The 23,995-nt window shown below is 51.6% G+C and overlaps 1 protein-coding gene across 1 annotated transcript in view; it reads right to left on the bottom strand.

Annotated features, from left to right (window-relative positions):
• MRC2 (mannose receptor C type 2) overlaps nucleotides 1–23,995 on the bottom strand; it is a 95,365-nt gene that overhangs the window by 22,284 nt on the left and 49,086 nt on the right. The window contains exons 8-15 of the mRNA XM_038385507.2: nucleotides 22,974–23,128; nucleotides 21,898–22,008; nucleotides 9,495–9,610; nucleotides 8,126–8,274; nucleotides 7,107–7,324; nucleotides 5,257–5,399; nucleotides 3,969–4,071; nucleotides 2,412–2,550 (exon numbers count right to left, since the gene is read on the bottom strand). Of these exons, the coding sequence (XP_038241435.1) occupies nucleotides 2,412–2,550; nucleotides 3,969–4,071; nucleotides 5,257–5,399; nucleotides 7,107–7,324; nucleotides 8,126–8,274; nucleotides 9,495–9,610; nucleotides 21,898–22,008; nucleotides 22,974–23,128 (1,134 nt within the window). The remainder of the gene's footprint in view (nucleotides 1–2,411; nucleotides 2,551–3,968; nucleotides 4,072–5,256; nucleotides 5,400–7,106; nucleotides 7,325–8,125; nucleotides 8,275–9,494; nucleotides 9,611–21,897; nucleotides 22,009–22,973; nucleotides 23,129–23,995) is intronic.

Here is a 23,995-nt window from a genome sequence, read left to right as displayed (position 1 = left end):
ATGGAAATAGTTTTACAGCCTTACTGTAATGACGCTGACCACATCCCAACTCCTGTAATTATATGCATGGCTGCTGCAAATGGCCTCAATATCTCTGTGTCCCTCAGGACCCCATCAGGAAAATGGGGATAGCACCACCTTTCCTCCCAGGGGGCGTTGTGACATTTGTGAATCACTCAGACATGGTGCTGCTGCATGTCACAGAAAAGCCCAGAAGGAAATTAACAATTTCAACAATTTTAACAATTCAGAGCTGAGTTTGGATGGTGTGCAACAAATGATGGGAGGCAGTGTAGCCTAGTGGATGGGACTGGGACTCAGGACACTGGGTTCAATTCCTGACTCTGCCACTACTTTGCTGGATGACCTTGGGCAAGTTACCGCCCTGCCCTGTGCCTCAGTTTCCCCATCTGAAAAATGGGGATAACAATTCTGACCTCCTTTGTAAAGCACTCTGCAATCAGTGGGTGAAAGGTACTAGATAAGAGATACAGTGTTTATTACTGTTATTAAATAAGGCTTGAGGCCACACACTGAATGATCAGGTTAAAAATTAATACTGAAGAGCTGCTCATGCAGTGAGCACTATCCTGTACACTGAATGCAGCAGGGCCCTGTGGAAAACGAAGCATGTGACCACATAATTAAAGACTGTTTCATAATGCATATACATAACGGGGCTGAATTAAGGTTGCACAAGAAACCTTAACTCTGGAATTTCCTAACTTTGGAACGCTTTGGAATGCTCGCAATGTATATTTCAGGAAACTCAACCTCTCCTCACTGATTGTGTGCTGCGAGTTTCAGGAGGCTACACTATATTCTTCATACAAACCACCAGACTGAATCCTTGCTTTAAGCAAGAAACTCAATGGAACCTTAAACGACTGAGTCATAACCAATTCCTCCTTATTTGAAAGGCTACCCAGGGATTTGGTCCAAAACTCCTTCACAACTTTGAAAATTTTAGCCATCATCTATAAATGGACAAAGGATCTGTCTTCACTTCCTGTCCCAAACTGTCATGTGGGCTCACTATGATTAAAAATGGTTACAGCGATGGACAGCCAACATTTTAAAAAGGGGCTCCAACAAAATGATGCCTCGCCTGTCAGCAACCCTGCCTCTGAGCATGGTCATGCGCACATCAGAGGAATGAATTCATTGGTTTTCCCATTTAAACAAAATTACTTTCTCATAAAAAATAACCCAAACCGCTTGGCAAACAAACTTAAGTGCATTTGCTAAAAATATATAGATTCTTCTCCTTAAGCCCGTCAGTGTGTTGATAATACTGCAGGGAGAGAGGGGGGCACGAGGGGGTCAGCATGTGTAATTTGAAGAGTGTACACATCTGTGTGTGCACAGCTTTCAGGGGAGCCTTGGTGGATGGAGATTTCCTCCCTCCAGGAATTTTTCAAAAACATCTGCAATTTGGTGTTATTCCATTCTACCCAGGTTCTTGTCCCACCCCATCACTGTAGTTTCTGAGTGACTCCTGGTCAGGCTTCGAGCGACGTGACTGACATCTGTCACGTGTGTTCCATCTTCTCGCTCATCCTCTCTCTCACTGTGTGGGGCAGTGCAGTGTTTTGGGCGGGTTGTTTTCGGGTTTTCCCCTCTCTCCTCAATCTGGTGCATTACGAAGCCAGAACATTTCCTCCTCAAATGTAGCTATTCAGTGATTCTCTAACTCTTGTACTGGTGACCCCTTTCCCACAGCAATCCTCTGAGTGTGGCCCCCTTATCAATTAAAAACAGGTTTTTTTATAGATTTAACACCATTATAAATGCTGGAGGCAAAGTGGGGTTTTGGGTGGAGGCTGACGGCTCGCGACCCCCCTCCGTAATAACCTCACGATCCCCTGAGGGGTCCCAACTCCAGTGTGAGAACCCCGTTATAGATGCTCCCCAACAAGACATCAGCTCTGGCCAGGAAAGCTTAGGGTGTCTACACTGCAAAAAAAAAAAAAAGCGGGGGGAGATTGATTCGGGTTAACTGACTCCGGTTAAATCAGCAATGAAGACACAGCAATGTGGGTTAGCTGGGTGAGTTCAGCCCCAGGCTCCTGTCTAGGCTTTAAGTTGAGCTGCTAAGTTACCCTTTCTTCACTGCTACTTTAATGCAAGAACACATTTATTTTTGCAGTGCTGACACAGCCTTGGTTACATCCAGAAAGAGGCAGCTCCATCTCAGGCAGGGAAAACTCCTTGCACTGCCTTGGTAGCAGACTCCAAATGAGCAGCCCCTGAGAGGGCCAGCAGTGATCCCTTCAGATCCCTTCCCTACCACTGGAGCACTGGGAGGCTAAATTAGCTCACGTCTGTGCAGTGCTCCGAGAGCAGTGGACAGAATGCACTGCACTCTCCCTGTTTGCACTGCCTCTGCCCTGTGCCCTTCTCCCCGTTACCTTTGGGCAGTTTACAGATCCAGTCCAGCTGTGAGTCACACTGCATGGGCATCCACTGCAAGGATGCCAGATCCAGCACCGCACAGTTACGGATGTCATCATCATCGTGGTTGCTGCGGTCAAAGTTGTGGTAGAAAAACTGGGAGCCAGGAAAGATGGGCAGAGTTAGAGCCTGTAAACCCACGGGAACTGGAGTCACCCCACTAGGTTGAACAATTAGCCCTTATCATCCGGTCTCCTGGTGCAACGGATCTGAGTGTCGATCCATCTATAGCACTATGGCATTCTGACTCAAAGTGCAGCCTGATGCTTCAGATGTAAGCAAACCCCTCCCATAATGCACACCAGCCAGCTGTGCAGTGCTGTACCCCCACAGTGCCCAGCTAATCCCAGCAGCAGTGCAAGAACTGTTTGCCCCATTTCAGCCTCATTCCCTCCGCCCTACACCTTGGGAAGTCATTTGCATCTGTGCAAAAGTGGGTGTGAAAAGTTCCTGGTCAGGACAGTTGTGCTTTCCATCCATTTTGCACACACAGTGCAAGGCTGGGGGAATGGGATCTCAAGTGCTAATATGGATCAAAAAATTATCCAGCCCTTTTTCTAAGATGTGGTCACAATAGCTGTCCTATGGTGGAATCAGTCAGGTGGGAGCAAGGACTCCTGTGTGTTTATCTCTTTCAAAGCCCAATGCTCCAGTCACTGTGCTGTAGAAAGCTCAGACATGAAGGATTAGGCCAGTGGTTTTCAACCTGGGGTCCACAGATTATGCCAAAGATTTCCAAAGGGGTCCACACCTCCGTTCAACATTTTTTAGGGGTCCACAAATGAAAAAGGTTGAAAACCACTGGATTAGGTAAAAAGAAAATCAAACCACTATTGTCTCTCCATGATGCCTTTCAGACATTGCACCAGTCCGCCTCTGATGGCTATCCAGCCAGCCAGTCAGGAGGAAGGGAAGAGTCCCAGGGACTTTGCCAAAGAGACGACGGGACAACCATGAAGCCTTACCAGTATTATCCTCTCTCAATAAAACAGCTTTCAGTGCCCGGGGGATGTCTGAGCGATCATCCCAGGGAGACATGGATGAGGTGCTGGCCACTTGTGGTTAGTAAAAAGCTCAGAGCTCATTTTGCAAGTCGGAGGATCAGATCCTTAGCAGGTGCAAATCAGCAAACCTCTGTTAATGTCAATAGAGTAACACCTGCTTGCACCAGCTCCGGATCTGTTCTGTGGTGCCCTGACCAAATTCCAAATGGGTAATTGTCACCTTCTGCCTCCCTAAAATTCCCCCTGCAGACGCCGCTTCCCGTCCTGAACTACTGCACTGCACTGCTGAACAGCTACTGTTGTCCACCCCAAAGGTGGCTGCATTTCAGCAACAGGTCAAGTGGCTCCTCTCTATCTATCTATGTCAATAGTTTGCAGTCAGTGTGCACAGCACTTTGAGGTTTTTGAATGCCAATTTGCCACCCCCGCAGAGCATGTGGCAGCCCTGCTTGCCTCTCAGCTCATGGCATTGCTGGCACCTGTTCCTGTGCAAAGCACATCTGCACTCACCCCAAGGCCGTCACTCCACCTCCAGCTCCTCTCTGCTCCAGGATCCCGCCGGTTCAAGCCAATCCAGAACCAGTGCTGCTCATGGATCTCGGGTTCCGATTCGCTGGAAGAAACCACATGGAGCTGGTGAACTGGAGGAAGGGGAAACACACCTGCTATCTCCTTCCTTTAGCATGGAGCTGAACAGGAGAGCTATTAGGAAGAATACCCAAGGCCAGTTCTAATGCCCCCTGGATGCACAGCAGCGAGAATGGGCAAAACGCAGGGGGTACATCCCACAATGCAGCTGCAAACATGATTTTATCCTCTTCTCCAGGAATACCAATGAAAAAATCACATGCACTTCAGGCACTCGTGTGTGCATGCTTTGCCTACAGCATACACCCTGCCTGTGCACCAACACTGGCAAACATGCATGTATGCACACGTGCACGGATACACAGACACAGGACATAAAAAATGCCACACAGGACCAGACCAGTGGCCCAACGAGTCCAAGTACCCAGTCCGAGATGCTTCAGTGGAAGGCACAGGAACCTCCTAGTAGAGAATTATGGAATAACCTGCTCGTGGGGACCGGGGGAGGTCCTTGGGTAGTTATTTCGAGATGCAGTTTCTGATTGGCTTATGCCCTGTAGCAGAAAGCTTTACACTCCTTGGTTTCAATCTTTACTATGTACCTCTGGGTGTTCTCATTATCCATATAAATGCCAGGAGTCCTGCTAAGATCTTGCCCTCAGAGAGGTATTGTGGCAATGAGTTCCACAAGCCAATCATCCCTTATGTAAAAAAAGTGTTTCCTCATTTTACAGCTTGCTCCCTATGATTTCACTGAGCAGCTCCTTGTTCTGACAAGGAAGTGTAAATAGCTACACGTTTCTCACCTATCTACTTGCCAATTTCTATTACTACAGGGATATCCATCACCATGGGCTCTGGGCACCTTCTGGAGCCTATTCAGTATTTCATACATCTGTGTCACGTCCTTGTTGCGTCCCCAAAGTAAAACGTTCCTGTCTTTTCTGTCTCTTGTACTACGTACACACATTTACACACACTGTATGTACCTGCTCATGCTCAGGTAAGTGTACAAGCTTTGCCTACAAAACCGCATGTATACACGGACAATCATGCACGTGAGCACACAGACACATACACATGCATCTATGCATACAGATACATGCATACTCTGTACACACAGCCACATGGATGCAAGAGCGTACGTGCACTTGCATAGGCACCTATATCCATGTACACGCACAATCTCCCTTTACAACTGACTCCTCACCCAAAGATCTTGTTCAGGGTGTTGGCCACGAAATGCTCCTCCTCGTAGCTGCCCAGGCTGAGCAGCTGCGCCCCCAGCTCACGGCAGAACAGCTGGGCCAGAATCCAGGTCTTCTTGTCCTGCAGCTTGTCGTAGTTAAACACCTGGCGTGGGGGAGAGGGGCAGACTCACTGCTCTGCTCCGTGCCCAGAGCACACCCACGATTCCCTTCTGCAGCTTCCAAGCCACCGCCCCTCTCACCAGGGGCATTTTACGTGTGAGGAGATGCTGAGTCCACTCCAGCCTGATCTCTGGTGCACCTGGCTGGGTGGCCAAGGCCTGTCCAGTCACGGTGGATTCTCAGCAGCACAGATCACCCTCTGCAAACCAGGCCCCTGCCACTACACCTCACCCCATGGCCAAGTTTCCCAAAGGTGGGAAAGATCCACGGGCAGTTGGGGCCAGCTCCCCCGGAGGGGGGTCTCCACACTGTGTTTTAAAGAGCCGCAAATGCCCGCAGGTGCCATTCATAGCCCGGTGACACACAGGGCCTATCCCACAGCACCAGCTGGCCTGTGCAACATGTACCAAGAGCAGCAGAATTTAGCAATGAGTGCAGTGAGCAAGGGACAGGGGTGGAGGCTCTCCAGAGCTCGCAGGACCTCATCTGTCATCCCAAATACTTATAGTTAGGAAAGCCTCTCAGCCAGCAGCTCTGCCTCCCAGCCTGCCACATCCAGTCCTGGTGATAACGAAGTGGCTTGGACAGGCAGCCTGCTTTCCATCCTCCACAATGACAGCAGCAGAGAGAGACAGAGACCCAGAGTGGTGTAATTACCCCCTGCCTCTGGCCCCTCACTGCTATGCAGCTTCCACACACTGGGGCCAAGGCCCAAGGAGCCTTCTCCACCACTCCCTGCCCAGGCGCCAGCTACACTGCTGGTACTTGGGCTCTGGATGCCCATGGACTGGGGGAGTCTAGCATCTCCAGCAGCACTGGCTGCCTGAGGTGTTTGGGGAGAGCAGCCCATAACTCTGTCCCACCCTCTCGCCAGCCAAAAGGGCTGGATGGGCACAGGGCGGGGGAGCTCACCTTGGAACTGGGCTAAGCAGCAGGAGATACATTGTCTGCCTCATCCATGCAAACCTCCAGGAGCTTCTGACAGGCCTCCACACCCCACCGCCAGGACAGGGCTGTGGCTTAAAGGCATCCTGCCTGGGGAGGGCATGTGTGTGACAGACTCAGTCTGGCCTGTCTTGTTTCCCTGGGTGCACACTCACTCCCTTCCCTCGCTCTTTACAACCACTGCTGTCTCACCTGCCTCGCAAGGGCACCAGTGAGGGCTCTGCAGGTCGCCTCTGTGTCCATGGCTGATATAGGGTTGCCAGGTGTCCAGTTTTTGACTGAAAAGTCCAGTCGCAAGGGAGACCTGTCAATGTCTGGTCAGATGTACTGACCTGACACCAAAAGTCCTGTTACCACGGGCGTGGGGAGGATGAGGGAAGGTGGAGAGGATCTAGCTAAGAGGAAGGGGGAGGGGAGAGAGGAGCAAACAGGGGGCGGGGCCTTGGGGGAAGAGGGAGAACAGGGGCAGGGACTCAGAGGGGGACGAGACAGACCTGGGGGCGGGGAGGGGTGTTCTGGTTGGATCCGGGTCTCACAGCCGTGCTATCGTGTCCACACCGCACTACACAGAGTTTCTAACTCAGATCTGCAACCTGAGCTGCGTCCACACTGCAAAATGATGGGCCTTGGATCTGAGCCTCAGAGGGGCTCGGACTCAAACCTGAACCAGGACCTGGATTTTGTGTGCGGCGTGGACAAACCCAGAGAACCCTGCTGTCTTCCTTGGGACACGCTGGCTTCTTACCTTGTAGCAGTATCGGAGCTTGGGGTCCGAGCTCCATCCCTGGGGGCATGAGCCAGTGAGGCTGGGCGTTGGGTATGGGGCTGGTAACTCGGGGTTCACTGGGGTGCCCAGGTTCTGCCTGCAGATGTATTTGGCCTTGAACGTGCTGCAGTTCTTCACTTCCCATAGCCCCATGGAGCTCCCTGTGGCCAGGGCGATGCAGCCACCCTTGTTGTAACCTGGGAACGCTCACGGAAAGGGGGCAGAAAGGGGGACAAGGTTTAAGCCTAGATAGCTGACAATGGGGGCTACCCCGGTGTAACAGGCCCCTGCCTAGGGATATCATTGCTGACCCATCCCCCTACCACCAGGTGGGCACCAAGCAGACAGCATGAGTACAGACCCCACTGCTGCCCCGAGGCATCCAAAAGACAAGGAGCAGGGGAGGCAGGGCTGGCGGTGCCACCCTCTGGGGGGGTAGAATGGGTGGGGAATGGAGAAGTTACGCTACAGGGATGCGGGGCAGTAGGGCTAAAACAGCACAGGGACGAGTGGGACCGATCCCCTCCCCATCAGGGCCCCATGGCCCTTAGGAAGGAGAAATGGATGAGAGTCACCAGGTGCACCCCCTATAGGATGCACCCCAGTGTCCCTTGCTGACTGGTTCCCGTGCTGGGGCTGCCGTGGGAGATCGCCCCACAGCCCAAGAGATTGGACGGCAGTGGCGTTTTCCATTGTCCGGTTCCCTCCCACGGCTTTTCGTTATCCCCCCTTGTGCTGCTCCAGATGGTTCCCCTCCCTGCTTGGGGTCTACTCCTTCACACTCAGGAAGATAGGGAGGTAGAGAGATCTGCGGTCATTAGCTGGCTACTGCTCTTCTGCCGTCGGCATTTGGCCCTGAGCTCCTTGCTACAGCACTATCTTCCTGGAGAATGCTCAGGGAACAGAAGCTACCATGCGTCTTGCTGTGGAGGAGAACGATGGGAAATTGGGGGAGGGAACAAACACCCCTCCCCCACAGCTGGCTTCTGTGCCATTACCGGGCTGGTCACGGTTCCAGTGGGTGTACATGACCTCGTCGCCACTCAGCCAGCGGAAAGCGCCCGTCTCGTTGATGTCCTGCAGCGCCGTCCAGAAATACTCACTGTCCCAGCCATAGATGAGGCTGCTGATGTACGCCTGCTCAAACCTGACACGGGAGAGCAGTGGGATGCCCTGCGGTTAATCTTCCTCCTCTGTGGCTCTGGCCCTGAGATATGGGTCTGTTCCTGCCCCCAGCCCTAGTGCTTTGACTCAAGCTGTAGAGACTCAGGCTTTTAGCTCTGGAGATCCCCAGTTCAATCCCCAGTGGCTGTCACACAAGGAGTACAGTCTCAGACACTTCCTGCTGTGTCCTCCACTAATTAACTCTGCCTCCTGTTACTCCTTGGGGGAATTCTGCAGCTAAAAATTCTGAACTCAATATTTTAAAATTCTGCAAAATTCTGCATATTTTATTTGTCAAAATAATACCCTATAATCACACCAGTTTCAATTATTTTTGGTCATTTCTTTCAAAATACCTGTCAGCAAGTATGTCTGTAACAATACAGACAACAAAAAAGATTCAGGAAATGTTTTTTGACAAATAGATTCCTTACTAGGCATATTAATACAGAACTCTGAGTAATAATTCATTTAAACTACAATACAGAATAGTATGTCCCAGACTCAGAAGAGTGCAAAGGCTTGGGGGAGTCAGGGTAATGGAGGAGCTAAGGGAGAGGGAAGTAAATTGCTGGGAAGGAGGTTGGGTGTGAACGTGGAAGGTTGTTGATGCTATGCTGTCTGTCTCCCCATAGCCCCTGTCTCCTGACCTGGCCTGACAAGCTCTGAGAAGAAGGCAGCTCTCCCTCTTCCCTTGCTGGCGGGAAGCTGCAGTTCTGCTCTATCGCCACAGCGCCCTCTGCTGGCCAAAAGGCAGAACTGCAGAAGTTATTTTCTGCTGTCAGCTGCTGCGCTTGTGCCACAGCGCCCTCTTGTGGGAAAAAGGTGGAACTGCATCAACATTTCTGCTGAAGCTTTTTTGGTGCAAAAAATTAATTATGCACACAAGCAGTAGCACAGAATTCCCCCAGGAGTATCCTGTGGGAAGTACCGTTATCCCCATTACATAGATGGGGGAAATGGGAATACTTGCTTCAAGGTTGCACAGCCAGCCACTCAGTGGCAGAGCTGGAATTAGAAACCAAGGGTCCTCCCTCCCCATCCCTTCTTCAGACCACAGGCCATCTCTGTTAATGGAGTATTCAGCACCAAGATGGGGGGGGATGGGACTCCAGCGACCTCAGCTAGGGTTATGGGCATGTCCCGGAGGGAATGGAAGCTGAACACCCATGACAGCAGAGCTAATCCCCAGAGCACACCCACCTGTTGGTGATGGTGACGAGGGTGGCCCCATAGTCAATGCACATCTTCCGTGCATCACTGTAGGTCACACGGTCTTCTCCTAGCCAATAGCAGGAGGGGCTGTGCCATTTCCATCCCTGGGGCAAGAGAAGACAATGATGGTAAGGCATCTTGCAGACTTTAGTACCATCTGAGCAGACGTGCTTTCCGCGTGCCCTGTACCCACAATGCATAACTGTCCAGTGGAACTTGCTGCTACAAGATGTTACTGAGGACAGGAGCCTAGCAGGATTCAGAAAAGGGATCAAACATGTGCATGAATAAGAAGAACCTCTGCAGTTCCACTAGTTAGGATAAAACAAACTGCTGGGGATATAAACTCTCCTGCTTCAGGCCATAAGAAACCACTGATGGCCTGGGGTCAGAAAGAGCTTCTGCCACAGACAAGTTATTGAACAAGAGTCCACTAGGGGGTTCCTTGCATCCTCCTCTGAAAGCAGCTGATGCTGGCTACAGTTAGAGACAGGAGACTGGGAGATAGACCTTGGGTTTCATCCAGTCTGGCAATCGCTATGCAAACTAACTAGAATTATTTAGGACAACAATGTTGTGTCTCATCCAAAACCCAGCGGCAAAGAGCCCCCTACAACTCCTGGGGTACTGGGGCTCAGCACAGCTTCAGAGGGAAAAGCGCCATGACCTGACTCAGCACCACCACTTCCTGAAACACCCTGGGTTTTTCTTGGGAGGTCTCCAATCCATAAGCTAACCCGGCTTGACCCTGTTTATCTGGTGAGGTCTAACAAGATTGCAGCCCAAGAGGACAGGGCTGCAGAAAAAAACATTGAGGCAGCTTCAAAGTAACAGAAAATTCTGTGTTGCTAACATCCCAGCCCCGATGGGAGGTTCGGGGAGGGGAATACAATCCCCTTCTTATGTGGGAAAGCCAAGCAAATAGCAAGTCCCACCGCAGTCCGCTTTAATAGCCCTGGTTTGCTGATGCTGGAGCCTCTCTGGAGTAGGGGACACAATAGGGTCTATTCTCTGCCAGGCAGGAGGGACTGTGCAGTGAGCTCCAGAAACGCTTGGCAAAGGCAGTGGCAGCCCCGGCTGCATGGGGTGGGAGGAAGGGGGCTTGATCACTGCAGAGAAAGGGAGAAAGAGTGAAAGGAAACACTCAGAACAAAAAGAACCGGGAGGGGATTTTCCTTGCCCAGCCTGAGGCCAGGGCGGGGGAGAAGGAAGGAGGGGCTCAGCTGGAGAAATTGGCCTTGCTCAGGCCTGGGCCACACTGCCACTTTCCTGTGCCCTAGGGAAGCTGACAAATCATGTATGGTGTAAGCAAAACAGGCTGAGCGGCTTATCCATGCCGTGGGGCCTACATCCCTCTCCCTATTGCCCCCCTGAGTCCCAGCACTCCCGGCCAGCACGCAAAAGACCATTGTCTCCACTTTTGCGAGCTGCGCACACTGCCACAACCCACCTCCCACCAACTCCAGCACTAGCAGCCGGCCCCACCACTACAGCTAAAGCGGCAGCTCCCGTAGTGGGGGAGCAAAGAGCTGTCTCTATAGCCACAGGGCCCGGCCCCGGCAGGATACAGAGTCACACACTAGCTTTGTGTATTACAAAAGTGCTAGCCAAACCCAGCTAATGAATCCTCACAACCAGAAGCGCAACGACGTCCAATATGCCAAGGAGGGATGTCAACAGGCTGGAGAGCATGTCCCCTTATCTCTACCTATCTCCACAACCCCCCTGCAAATTAGGGAAGAATCATCATCCACATTTTGCAAATGGGGAAACTGAGGCAATGACCAAGAGGGATGGTCCTTCCTAAGGCTCACCGAGCGCATTAGCGTCAGGTCCAGGATGTGAACTCCCAAGTTCCTGGCTCCCAATGCTGTACTCAGAGCACTTGCCTGAAGGCGCTTGGAAACCTTTGCATCAAGTACCACCCGTTCTGAGCATTCTCCCACTGGAAGGGCAGCATGTGACAGGGGCAATGGCCTCATGCTAACCCCACCTCTCTTTTCTTGGTGGACTTCTAGCCACAACCTGAGGCAGATGCAAAACCTGGGGCAAAAAGTCCCCCCAGCAACCAGATAGTTATCCAGCCAAATATGCAGAGGATTCTATTTCCACAGTGCCAGTGGCATGCCAGGTGCCTTTCCACAAGGTATGCAGAGGGCACAGGCACCAAACGTTATTTTTCCAGGTGGGTGCTCTACCCTGCTCCTCCCCAAGGCTCCACCCCCACTTCAACCCTTCCCCGAGGCCTTGCCTCTTCTCCGCCCCCCCACCCACCCACCGCTCGCTGCTCTCTGCCCTGCCCTGCCTACCTCCCGCCAGCCAGCTGATTGGCATCCCCGCCGAACAGCTGTGGCTGATGGGTGCTGAGCACCCCCTATTTTTTTTTTCTGTGGGTGCCTGAGCCCTGGAGTCAGCACCTATGGCAGAGCAGATCCTGCCCCAGACAGCCAACAGACTGAAGAGACAACATGCAAAGGAGGACCCAGGAGGTGAGGGAAAGGCTCAGAAGGCAGCAACAAGTTACAGAATGAAGCCCTGATTGCCAAGAAACACCATGATTATTTCTCAAGGACCCTAGAGCATGCTAGGGGTCCCTGCCTGGCAAACAGGAAGAGTGTGATCCCTGCCCGACAGCCCACAATTGAGAGATAAGACAGAAAGAGGGAAGAGCAGCAACGGGGGGAGGGGGGGGAGAGGAGGGGGCTGGGAGCGCCTGAGTTACATAGAGAGGCGGGTTGGTGCCTCCTCGTGCATGGCTTCTGATCAGACAACACCGGTGTTTATTATTATTGGTTTACTCCAGTTCAGTTGATTTTGTTTGCAAGGAGCAGAGCTGCAGTGAAGATAGTTCCTTTCGGCCGAGGACCTCCCAGCAAAGGTGGGTCGGGATCGTGAGCCTCACCTTACCAGTGAGGTAACTGAAGCACAGGGGAGGCAGGAGTACGAACAAAATCCAGGAATCCTGGCTCCCAATCCCCACCCAGGAGCACTGCTCTTTGGGGGCTCCTGCACCCGCCTCTCACTTCCAGCCTGGAGAGCGTGAGACTGAGCCCTATTGTCCCCTCCCTCCAATTTGATACCAATGTATCTCCATTAACGGTCGTGGAGTGACCACTGATTTCCCCTGGTGTAAGCAACAGGAGACTCCGGCTCTGAGACCAGGAACTGAACTCACATTTCCCCAGTGGGTTCCAACCCCAGGCTGGCCTAGATTTGGGGGTTACAAACTATAACAGCCTTACAGATCCACTTGCATGGAAATCAGCAAGACAGAAGTGGGAGATGGGGGCAGTTCCCTGCCCCTCCCCAATGTCAAGAGAAATAGCATTTAAACGAAGGCTGGAGGAAGGGAGAATGGTACCCTCTGGAGTGGCAGATACCCTCAGGTGTCCCACAATATGGGTCACCCTCAGAACCTTTCCCCAAGCCCTGGGGACATTCCAGGGGAATTGCAAGCTGCATTCCTCTGACACTGGCTCTCAAAGGGCTCTGGGACACCGCGGATTAATACACCAGCCTCTCTCACCCATGAAGACCTGGGTTCAATTATTGCTGAGAAGGAGCTTGGCTGCCCCAGTCCAATCCCTCGTCCACATCTGTCTGCATTACAAAATCACCGCACAGTTTGGCATGGAGGGAAGGCTCTTCTCAGAAGAGGCCCGAGCCGGGAGCAATGAAAATTCTTCACGGCAGCATTCAGAGGAGACCTAGGACCGGGGGCTAAGCCAGGGGTGCTGCAGCTCAGGAGCAATGGGTGCTGGAGGAGCCCAGCCCTGGCATGGCAGGGCGGGCTGCAGGTGGGGGAAAAGGTGTGTTTAGTCATCAGGAGATGGCAACACCATCTGCCTGCAGCCCAGATGCTCTGAGCTCCCCCCCGCCCCGATGATCCTGCCCTGCACTACTGTGCACCCTTCTCAGCTGGGACGATCAACTGTGACCCTTCGGCCCCCACACCCTGTCCCACTCCTCTTGGTCTCCCCCTCCAGCACCACTCTCCATCCACTAGCGCTTCCGGTCCCCCTCTTTCCATGTGCTTGCATCCTCCCTCCCAGAACCCATGTCCCAAGTCCCTTTCTCCATCCTCCTTCTAACCCAGCCCAAAATACCTCTCTTCGCTGCCCACCACCCAGCTCAGATGGTATCCAAGTACCTGACTTGCTTGTGGATTTTACACCAATCAATTAGCTGATGGTGGTGGGGGTGAGTATGGATGATGGGGAGGGGGAAGAGAAAAAGAAAAGCAGCTCGTTGGCCACCCTGGCAGCGCAGCCTGGGAGAAACGTGTCCAAAAGCTTGAGCAGATGGTGTTTCCACTTGCCAAAAACACCACCACGTTTTCTTTATAGGACAAAGCAGCACGGCTGCTGGCTGCTCTGCAGAAGTCAATGGGCTGGGTACAGGAACCTACAGACCAACCTCAAAGAGCTAGGGCGGGACAGGCTGGGTCTGGTTTAGAAGGAATTTGGGAGAAGGAAGGAGGATTCTGGGGTGAGCATATTGGGCTGAGGGGCAGACGCCTGGGTTCCACCATCAGCTCTGTCACCCAATGAGCAAGCCAGTGCTTTCTGTCTCTGTGACATGGGACAGAGATATGGGCCCTGCTCACAATGCATGACTGCCAGGGAAGTGCACTCCTGGGGCAAGCCATGCAGAAGAGCATCGGTTGGGAGGGGGAGCCATCAGGGCAGAAGCATGGGAGATACTGGGGGGGCTGTAAAGACAGCACGGGGGGGGGCTGCGAGGAAAGATGCATGGGGGGTACTAGGGAGCCCTGAGTGAGTGGATGAAGTCTGCAGTGTCCTCAATGCCACTGAGGCAAATCGCTCTCAACAACACACTGATGGCAAGACACCTCGATGGAAATCCCAGAGCCCTTATTCTCCCTCCCCCCTTCCTTCCACGTCCCTGCTCTCAGCCACCATAGGTGTCATTTGACTTCTGTATTTGGGAGGGCGGCTCCAGTCAGGCCAGCACGTGGGTGGGGGTGGACAAATTCTGTGCCTGCCCACAGGGGTGCCATTTCGGGGGGGTGTGCAATCTTAATCATGGTTCCAGGGGCTACGTGGCAACTGAAAAATCTAGTGGTTTTGCAGGTAATAATTTAGAAATATCCGACAGGAGCATTGTATCCAATTCCTATTTTAAGAAAAAATTAAATAAATATTAGACCCCATTCAGCTCTAACACTAACACGGTCTGAAATCTTGTGGCAAGTCATGTATGGGACATTGTAATGTATATTCTTATAGAGATACTCTTACCAAAGCCAGAAGGGACCATCGTGATCACCTAATCTGACCTCCTGCACACGACAGGCCATCGAACCTTACCCACCCCCTCCATTAACAGACCCCTAACCTCTGGCTGAGTTACTGAAGTCCTCAAATCAGGGCTTAAAGACTTCAAGTTACAGAGAATTCACCGGTTTCAGAGTAGCAGCCGTGTTAGTCTGTATTCGCAAAAAGAAAAGGAGTACTTATGGCACCTTAGAGACTAACAAATTTATTAGAGCATAAGCTTTCGTGAGCTACAGCTCACTTCACCAAATGCATCCGATGAAGTGAGCTGTAGCTCACAAAAGCTTATGCTCTAATAAATTTGTTAGTCTCTAAGGTGCCACAAGTACTCCTTTTCTTTTTAGAGAATTCACCATTTACACTAATTTAAACGTGTCAGTGACCCATGCTCCATGCTGCAGGTGGTGAAAAACCCACATGGTCACTGCCAACCTGACCCAGGGAAGAATTCTTTCCTGCCCCCAAATATGATGATCAGATAGACCTGAGCTTGTGGGCAAGATCCACCAGGCAGATACTTGGGAAAGAATTCTCGGTAGGAACTCAGAGCCCTTCCCATCTAGTGTCCTGTCTTCAGCTGTTGGGGATTTTTGCTACAGGCAGACGCCGATGGGCCACATGCCATTCTAGGCAGTCCTGTCACACCATCCCCTCCATAAACTTATCAAGCTCAATCTTGAAGCCAGTTAGGTTTTTTGACCCCACTGCTCCCCTTGGCAGGCTGCTCCAGAACTTCACTCCTCTGATGGTTAGAAACCTTTGCCTAATTTCAAGCCTAAACTTGTTGATGGCCAGTTTATATGTATCTGTTCTGGGGTCCACTCTGATGCTTAACTTAAATAACTCCTCTCCCTCCCTGGTATTTATCCCTCTGATGTATTTATACAGAGTAATCAGATCTCCCCTTGGCCTTCTACTGGTTAGAGTAAACAAGCCAAGCTCTGTGAGTCTCTTCTCATAAGGTAGGTTTTCCATTCCTCAGATCATCCTAGTAACCCTTTTCTGCATCTGTTCCAGTTTTAATTTATCTTTCTTAAACACGGGAGACCAGAATTGCACATAATACTCCAGAGGAGGTCTCACCAGTGCCTTGTATAATGATACTAACACTTCCCTGTCTCTAATGGAAATACCTCACCTGATACATCCTAGGACTGCATTAGCCTTTTCAGAGCCGCAACACATTGGTGGCTCAGTCATCCTGTGATCAACCAATACCCCCAATTCTTTCTCCTCCACTGTCACTTACAACTGACAAGTCCCCAGCTTATAGTAAAAACTCTTGTTGTTAGTCCCTAAATGCATGACCTTGCACTTCGCACTATTAAATATCATCCCATTTCTATTACTCCCGTTTACAAGGTCATCCACATCTTCTTGTATGGTATTCTGGTCTTCCTTGGTATTGGCAATACCTCCCAACTTCGTGTCATCTGCAAATGTTATGAGCACACTCCCATGTTTTGTGCCAAGATCAGTAATAAAAATGTTAAATAAGGTTGGTACCAAGACAGATTCCCGAGGAACTCCACTAGTAACTTCCCTCTAGCCTGACAGTTCATCTTTCGGTAGAACCTGTTGTAGTCTCCCCTTTAACCGGGTCCTTTTCCATCATTGAGTTCTCATATTAATCCCCATCTTCTTCAATTTAGCTAGTAATTTCTCATGTGGAACTGTATCAAATGCCTGACATCTAGGTAGATTAGATCTACTGCATTTCCGTTGTCTAAAAAATCAGTTCTCTTCTCAAAGAAAGGTATTAGTAACTTCCTTACCGCCTCTTAAATCCAGCAATTGAAACAACTGTAGAAAAATCTGCAATTACTTTCTAACATTTAGGCTACTGACTTTTTGCAGTTCACCAAGCTTGGAACAGATCATTGAACTTTAGGAAACATCCTACCAGCCCTTTCTTGTCTTAATCCCCTGTTAATCCCTCTGTTTATAAACAAAATTCTGACTCCCTGCCTCAGGGGCACAGACTGGGAGCAGTCTCCTGTCTCCTCTGGGAGAACTCCTCACATTGCACACACAGGTTGCCTGCCTGAGGCAATGCCCTCCCATGCCCCCTCTCCCCCAATTCCACCTATGCCTGCCACATCTGGAGAAGGCCACTCCTGGCCCTCAGTTCTGCCAAAGCACGGGATGCTTCACGAGGTGAATCAACAGACTGATGGAGGGAACGAGTGGAATTCGATGGCTGGATCCCCAGAGACCTGCCAGCTGGGCATGAATTCAGCTGGCCTCCGAGTTACTCACACGCAGCCTTCCCTCACGGTGAGTTCCCATTTGGTATTTCTCTGGTAACCAGCTGTGCTTTTGTCCTCTGAGTCAGGCTGTAGCAGCGCTGGCTTTAAGTACCCAGACAGCAACCAAGCACGGAAAGGCACTCTTGCTTCCCTCACTGTGGGCAACGCGTGTGCATGGCGGAGTGTGTGTGTGTGTGTGTGTGAAACAGATTTCATAGCTCAGGCTGGAAGGAGGTTACAGAGAGGTACAAGGTAGCAGGCCAATTATCAGCAGGACATTGATTTCCTTATAGCAGATGACAACGAACTGGGGGGGGCGGGAGGAAGGGAATGGATTTTTCTTCATTATGATCTGCAGTCTCAGGATCTCATTTAATTTCCTAGTTTTATCCCTTAGCAATCTAGGGACAGCGTGATAGTTTGCAAACAGAGGCGTGTGTAACTCTGCTGATCTCATAGCGAGGCATGCATAGGCCGGCTGGGCTGTGACGGGAAAGCTCCACGGTATTACAAGGACTGGTGTGGGGATGCACTACGCGGCGTTTGCTGAGTCTGGGCTGATCCCAATGCTTCAGTTTGGCACTAAGGGACCCTGCCCTCAGGGACACCTTTTTTCAGATCAGCTGTAAAATGGAGGTCCTGAGCACGGCTGGTCACTGAAGATCAAATGGCACTTTTCCCCCATAAGGAAGGGATATTAACACTGGTGTTCTCCCCAATCTAGATACTACAGTAATTTCAGATCACCAGTGCCTTAGTTGTAATTTGCATAAGGCTTATCATCTGGGGATTTTCAAGACTTGGGTGAAACTCACAAACCACCACTTCCTGTGACCCACTCTAGCCTCTTCCACCCAAGCATAGCTTACAAACAGTAATGGAAGGAGCTTCACAGGCTTCATGGGCATCAGGTGAGTACTGTCCTCATTTTACAGATGGAGAAACTGAGGCAGAGAGTAACTTGGCCATGGCTACACAGTGCGGCCGTGGCAGAGCCAGGAACAGAGCCCAGGGAGACCTTGTGTCTTAAACACAAGCACTGACAAAGAGGGCAGGCAGGAGGAAGCTTCTCTGGGGTGCAGAGCCGCATCGGGGTCCCCTGTGGGGACAATGGGTTCTTAGATGGAAAGTCACTCAGGCAAGGCCCTTATGCAAAGAGCCCAGAACACAAAGCCAAGAGAGATCAGGTTGGAGTCCCTGCATCAGGCAACAGACAGCAGCACCCCAGTAACAGGGTGAGGAAGCATGGACAAAACAAGGGGTCTGGAAAAAGAAACGTTCAACCTCAGCATGACCCCTTCAATGCAGGGCAGCTCACCTCCGGCCCCCACCCTGGGCTGCCCTGCTCGGTCTGTGGGCAGCGAGGGCTCCCTGCAGTGCCACCGGCCAGAGAGCCACCCCTGCAGCATGAGGGACCTGCTGGCCACAGGCAAAATGACCCCACGGCTGAGATGCTTCAGTTTCCGATTCCAGCTAGGTGGAGAGCGGCAGTACTGCAATGCAATCTCCCCCCCCCAACACATACATGCCCCAACCCCTTCTGTCTGCTTGCAAGCCAGCAGCCTGACTTGCCAAAGCCTCAACTCCAGGGAGGAATGCTCCTCATCCGCTGCCTCCCTAATCCCGCCAGGATCTCAGTGCATCAAGGGGCCAGCTCCTTCCCAAAGAGCCGGCAGCCCAGCTGAGCCACGCTGGAGGGATTAACATGTCACTCCTGATGTCTGGCAGACTCTGGGAGTTCCTGCACTGCCTGCCAAGGAGAGTGGGATGGAGGGGAAAGTGGCGGGAAGAGAGGGGAGCAACCGGAAAGACAGAGGGGAGGCAGCTGCCGCAGCAGTGTAAAGAAGGCCCGAGGCGGCTAATTGCTCTAGAACAAACGCTGCCCTGGCAACTGCTTTTAATCCTCCGTGCAGGGTTTTTTAACTGCTTTTAATCTTCCGTGTCGGTTTCATCAGCCCATTTGCCCCCCACCCCCAAGATGCAGCAGCCTCGGCGCACATGGATCAAACATGATTATGGGCAAGCAGGGTGGAGCCAAAACCTGGAGATGTCATTACCAGATTATGGCCCATCAAGCCATCCTAAGCCAGGGAACCGCATACTGCAGCATTGATTGCCCCCAGCAGCTGCGGGGCTCAGAGCTCGGGCAATGCCACAACTGGAGGGGCTGCTCTGAAGCCAGCTTCGACCAGCGCTGTAGCATCTTTCCATGCCAGCCTACCAGCTGATCAGGAAGCATGGAACTCAGAGCCCTAACAGGCCACATCTGGTCCATCCCCCTGGCCAGCGCAGGATTGTTCCCTGCATCTATCTCAAGAGTTCTGTACAATTCAGTGTTAAACATCTCCAGTAGCTTCCACTGCTTCAACAGAGGGCTCAGGACCACTCATTAGTCCACCAGACAGGAGAGGCTGGGTGTGATGTTGTCAAGTCCCATACTCTCGCAGCAGCAAATGTCTGGATTGCATGACCCCTTCAAAGCCATACACCAGGACTGGAACGGGAGAGCTCTCATGGGCCTGTGTGAGTCAAGCCCTGTGTGACCAGCTTCTGTCCTTCCTGCAAACACTGAACAAATGAGGATTTACACCCATTTACAATCCCTTAAAGGGCCTAGAATTTGATGAGCAGAAGCTAGTGGAAATGCTAAGGGATCTGGTGGATGGCCACAGCCACCTGGTACGGAGACCCAAGTCAATGCGGTCGGGTCACAGAACAGCCTGAGTGCTGAAAGAGAGAGGAGGGCTGCAATAAGAGCACTTTTCACCTGTAGACCTCAAAGCCCTTTATAAAGGAGGTCAATAGCATTATCCCTATATTACAGGTGGGGAAACTGAGGCATGCCCAAAGTCACCCAGCAAGCCAGTGGCAGAGCCAGGAATAGACCTCTAGTCTCCCAAAGCCCAGACCAATACACTATCCACTAGGCAAAACTGCCACCCCATAGGGGCAATGTGGAGAAAAAAGTAGTATAATGCCCTGGGACAAATGAAGGCACCTTCCAGTCGCCCTGAGCAGCTGCTTTTCCCTTGCTTGAAACCCAGAACTCCTGGCTTTCAGATCCTCTTGGGGCTGCCACGCTGGGCAAGATGCCTCAGGAGAGGAACAGCCTTTCTGTGAATGGAGCAGACCAATTTCAGGATGAGGGCGGAGATGCACGTCTTACTGCAACTGGTTTGCAGGCCCCCTTCTTTGACAGGGCTAATCAAAGCCTGCCTATGGCCCACGCGCCCTAAAATACCAGGGGGGCGCAGCCTCACGTTAACCACACTAACAGGGAACAGATGGAAGATGGGATTTATCCAGCTGGACTCAAACCTGCTTCCCCCCTGCTCACGTTAGCTGCTCTCGGGGATGGGAGCAGAGGGTGCTCAGCCTTCACGGGGCTCCTCCCTCTCCAGGATATATTCATGTCACCTTGTACCACCTGGTATTTCATAGCTCCACTTCCCCTGGGTAGGACTGCCAGCAAGCAGCCCCACTAGCCCCCTCTGTGGCGGACATCAACAGCACTGCTGTGTCCGATCAGACCCGGGCCAGCGTGCAGCTGGACTGGAGACGCATCTCGGCATTGCACAGTTGGCCTGATACAAGGGCGGATGCACGTCTGGACACTACGCAGCTGGACAGCGAGGGACAGCATACAGCTGTCATGAGACATCTCCCCACAGGCCTTCAGCACGCTATCCCCGGATCTAGGAGCTTGGAGGAGGGAAGGGCGGGGTTTTCTTTAATTCTTCACTCTTCCTTGCTCAGCTTTAATCTTCTCCTTCAAAGCTCCCTTTAACCTTCTGCTTCAAAGCCCCCTTTTGTAATTCCTGTACTTGGCCCCACCGCCAGCCAGGTGACGGTCCCTGAGGCTGGATCTATCAGAGACAAGTCAGGGTTACAGCTCTCCCACACCCCTCTTCTGCCATCAGACAGGAAGTCAAGCTGTCTGCAGCAAAGCTCCGTGCAAAGCTCAGCCCCACACCAGCGGCTGGGCTAAAAGAGCTCAGGAGGTAGCTTGCAGCTCCGCACACCTCACTAGCGAAGTCTGCCTAGAAGTTGCACCTTCAGGTTATGAGGCAAGCTGCTGGCTCTGGAGGGCTCACGGGCAATGAGCCGAGATGTCATGGCCCCACTGCTGTGCCTATAGTCCTGCAGTGCAGCAGTGGGATGCCTAGGAAGGAAGCTTTGTCTCACCTTGATGACCAAGGGGTTTAGATTTTGTGTCCCAAGGTCACGGGGGTCAAAGGGAGAGGCCCAGTGTTTCACTAACCATCACCGCCCCATTTGGGTTTCCTAAGTCCCTCCCTGGTCATAAGAAATGGAGACACCATCCCTCCAAAGCATGTGCACATCACCATTGGCAAAGGATGGCTCAAATACGCCCCCACAGCCCGGGCCCAAGGGTCCTCTGGGATGACACGGACAAGCAGGGTGCCTGCTCCATTCTAAGACTACCTGACCTGAAGCAAGCAACAGCTCCTTGGCTTGGTACTTCAAATACCAAATGGGATTCCTGCCTCTGGCAACACCCCCCGCAGCCAGGGCCAGCATTAGCGGGGCAGCAAACAGGGCAACTGCCTGGGGCTCCACACCCCAGGGGCCCCATGAAGCAAAGTTACATCCTATCTACAGAGTCACTGTGGGTAAATGTCATGCGACTGTTACAGTAATTCAGTCTCTAAAGGTGGAAATAAGCAACATTGCAGGGCTGGGGGAAGTGGGGGGAGGAGGCGATGCTAGGGGACTCAGGTTTCAGCCCTGGTCAGTGGGGCTTGGGCTGGTAGAGGCCTACTCCTTAGTTTCTGCCCTGGACCTCAGTGAGGCTAACGGCGGCCCAGCCCCCAGCCCCCTCACCTTCCTGCAGCCGTGGTCCTCCTCCTCCTCTCCCCGCTGGCTCACCCGGCCAGGCTTCTTACAGATGGAGGGCAGTGTCTGGTTACACGGGCTGTCATTCCACCTCCCTTCCTGGAGAGGATGGCACAGAGCAGGTCAGGCAAAGGGTCAATCACAGCAAATGCAGCTCTCAAAGGAGCAGAGATGGGATATTTTCAGTGGCAAGCTTGGGTAAGTCCCACCTACCCCGTGCTTCCTTCCTATGCTGCTCTACATTACACCTTCATTGTGGATCCCCTCTTCCCTTTATCTGCCCCTGTTACAGGGTCTAATCTTGCAGAGAACCACTGGTTGGTTCAAATCCAGCTTAGGAGGGCAGTGTGATAGGAGTTCGGTGGCACTTGGTCCGGTTCCCAGTGGATCGCTGATCACGCATTACAGCCACCACCGGAAACAGCCCCCTTATTAGCAGCCTCTGCAGGAGAAGGCAAGGAATGGGTCGGTCACAGAGACCACCCTTGTGGCCAGGTTTAGGGGACATTGGTGACACACTGCTGTCTGAGCCACACCCTTATGATGGACACAGAGCGCGCCAGTCTCCGGGACTGTCGGCACAGTGCTCACACCCAGGGATGCCATCAATCTAGGCTTGGCAGGATTAGATTTTGATCGGTAAACGTGAGTAAACTCTGATTTCACCGCACACAAACCAACCAAAAACTATTTCCATCCATAATAACTGAAATTTACAGACAGGCAAAGTAAGAAAAAAGCTGCTTGGGAACTTACTAGGGTTTGATGTAAGGATATTTACAATGTATATTTTGACATGCAAGATTGAAAATGTGTGTTTTGATGGTTACAAAGCTTAACTTTTTGAATCTCAACATCTACGGTCATTAAATAATTATTGTCTGACCCCCAAGTAATTTCCCACATCTGTAAAAATACTTAAAAATAAACATCTAGCTCTGCTGAGATTTAAAATATGTATATATTGAATTCTGCCAAGCTCAAATTACTCCATTTCAGCCCTGCAAATTGGGTAGGAAAGGTCCCACATCCCATCCCACTCCTCCTTCGCGATCAGTCCTCACCGGTCCCCAGATGGTCACACAGTCCTCCAGGCTGTCTCGGAAGTTGTTGGGCTCAAAGGGGTGCCAGTATGTGAACCTCACTGGCGTCCCATCTGACCACTCAAAATTCATCTGCAGCTTGAGGTCGTTCAGGCCAATCCAGAGCTCCTCAACATCTGCCAAGCAGAAAGGGGAAGAACAGGTCAGAGTCCAGCTCGGGTGTCTGGGGTGAACCTCACCCTACTTAAGCACAGTAGCACTTTGGTACTAAGAGAAAATTATGCCCTCCCTGAGCATTCATGGGGCGAGATGAGTTTCTCACACGTTACAAGCCATGTTGGCTGCGAGCTGCCTGGGGCAGGGACTGGTTTGCGTGTTAGCGGTTTGTACAGTGTCTAGCACCATGGGGCCCTGATCCTCAACTGAGGTTCTTAGGGGTTACAGATAAATAATTATGGTCAGAATTTCTGAGACATCCAAGGGAGTTAAGTGCTCAGTGTCCAGATCCCAAATTCTTGTAGGCTCCTTTGAAAATCCAAGCCAATGATAATATTACATACAAGGAAAATTCATTAAAAGAACATTAGGGTAGCGAAGTCAAACACTCAAAAGTTAGGCCATGCCAGAATTAAGGTTGTCCATACAATTTATTTTTGGCCCCTTTGTGCGTACTCCCAAGTCTCCTCTGCTATTGTAACCCATGCCAGCTAGATTAAAGCTAACACCAGTATGCCTGCTTGCGCAGCAATCACATCTTTATTTGCGGGGTAGACATACCCTGAGTTACTTGGCTGCAACAGGACATTCTGACATGCCAAAGGTGATTCAAAACTCTGGATTAAACTCATCCTTAGAGTAGATCCATTGACCTGGGTTTGGAAAATAGGACCCAGTTTGTATTCAACAAAAAGCGTACTTTCAAAAGGACATGCCCTGCCTTGGCTAATAGTGAATAAGTACTCTGCATGTCTATTCTTGTGGGGAAGGGTCTGAAAGTGCTTTACAAATGCGTCTCTGAGGTAGGTTATAGTATCACTGCACTC

The sequence above is a fragment of the Dermochelys coriacea genome, chromosome 27 (genome assembly GCF_009764565.3).
Source record: "Dermochelys coriacea isolate rDerCor1 chromosome 27, rDerCor1.pri.v4, whole genome shotgun sequence".
NCBI lineage: Eukaryota > Metazoa > Chordata > Testudines > Dermochelyidae > Dermochelys > Dermochelys coriacea.
The sequence above is the reverse complement of the archived record's forward strand: the minus strand, read 5'-3'. Positions and strand labels throughout refer to the sequence as shown.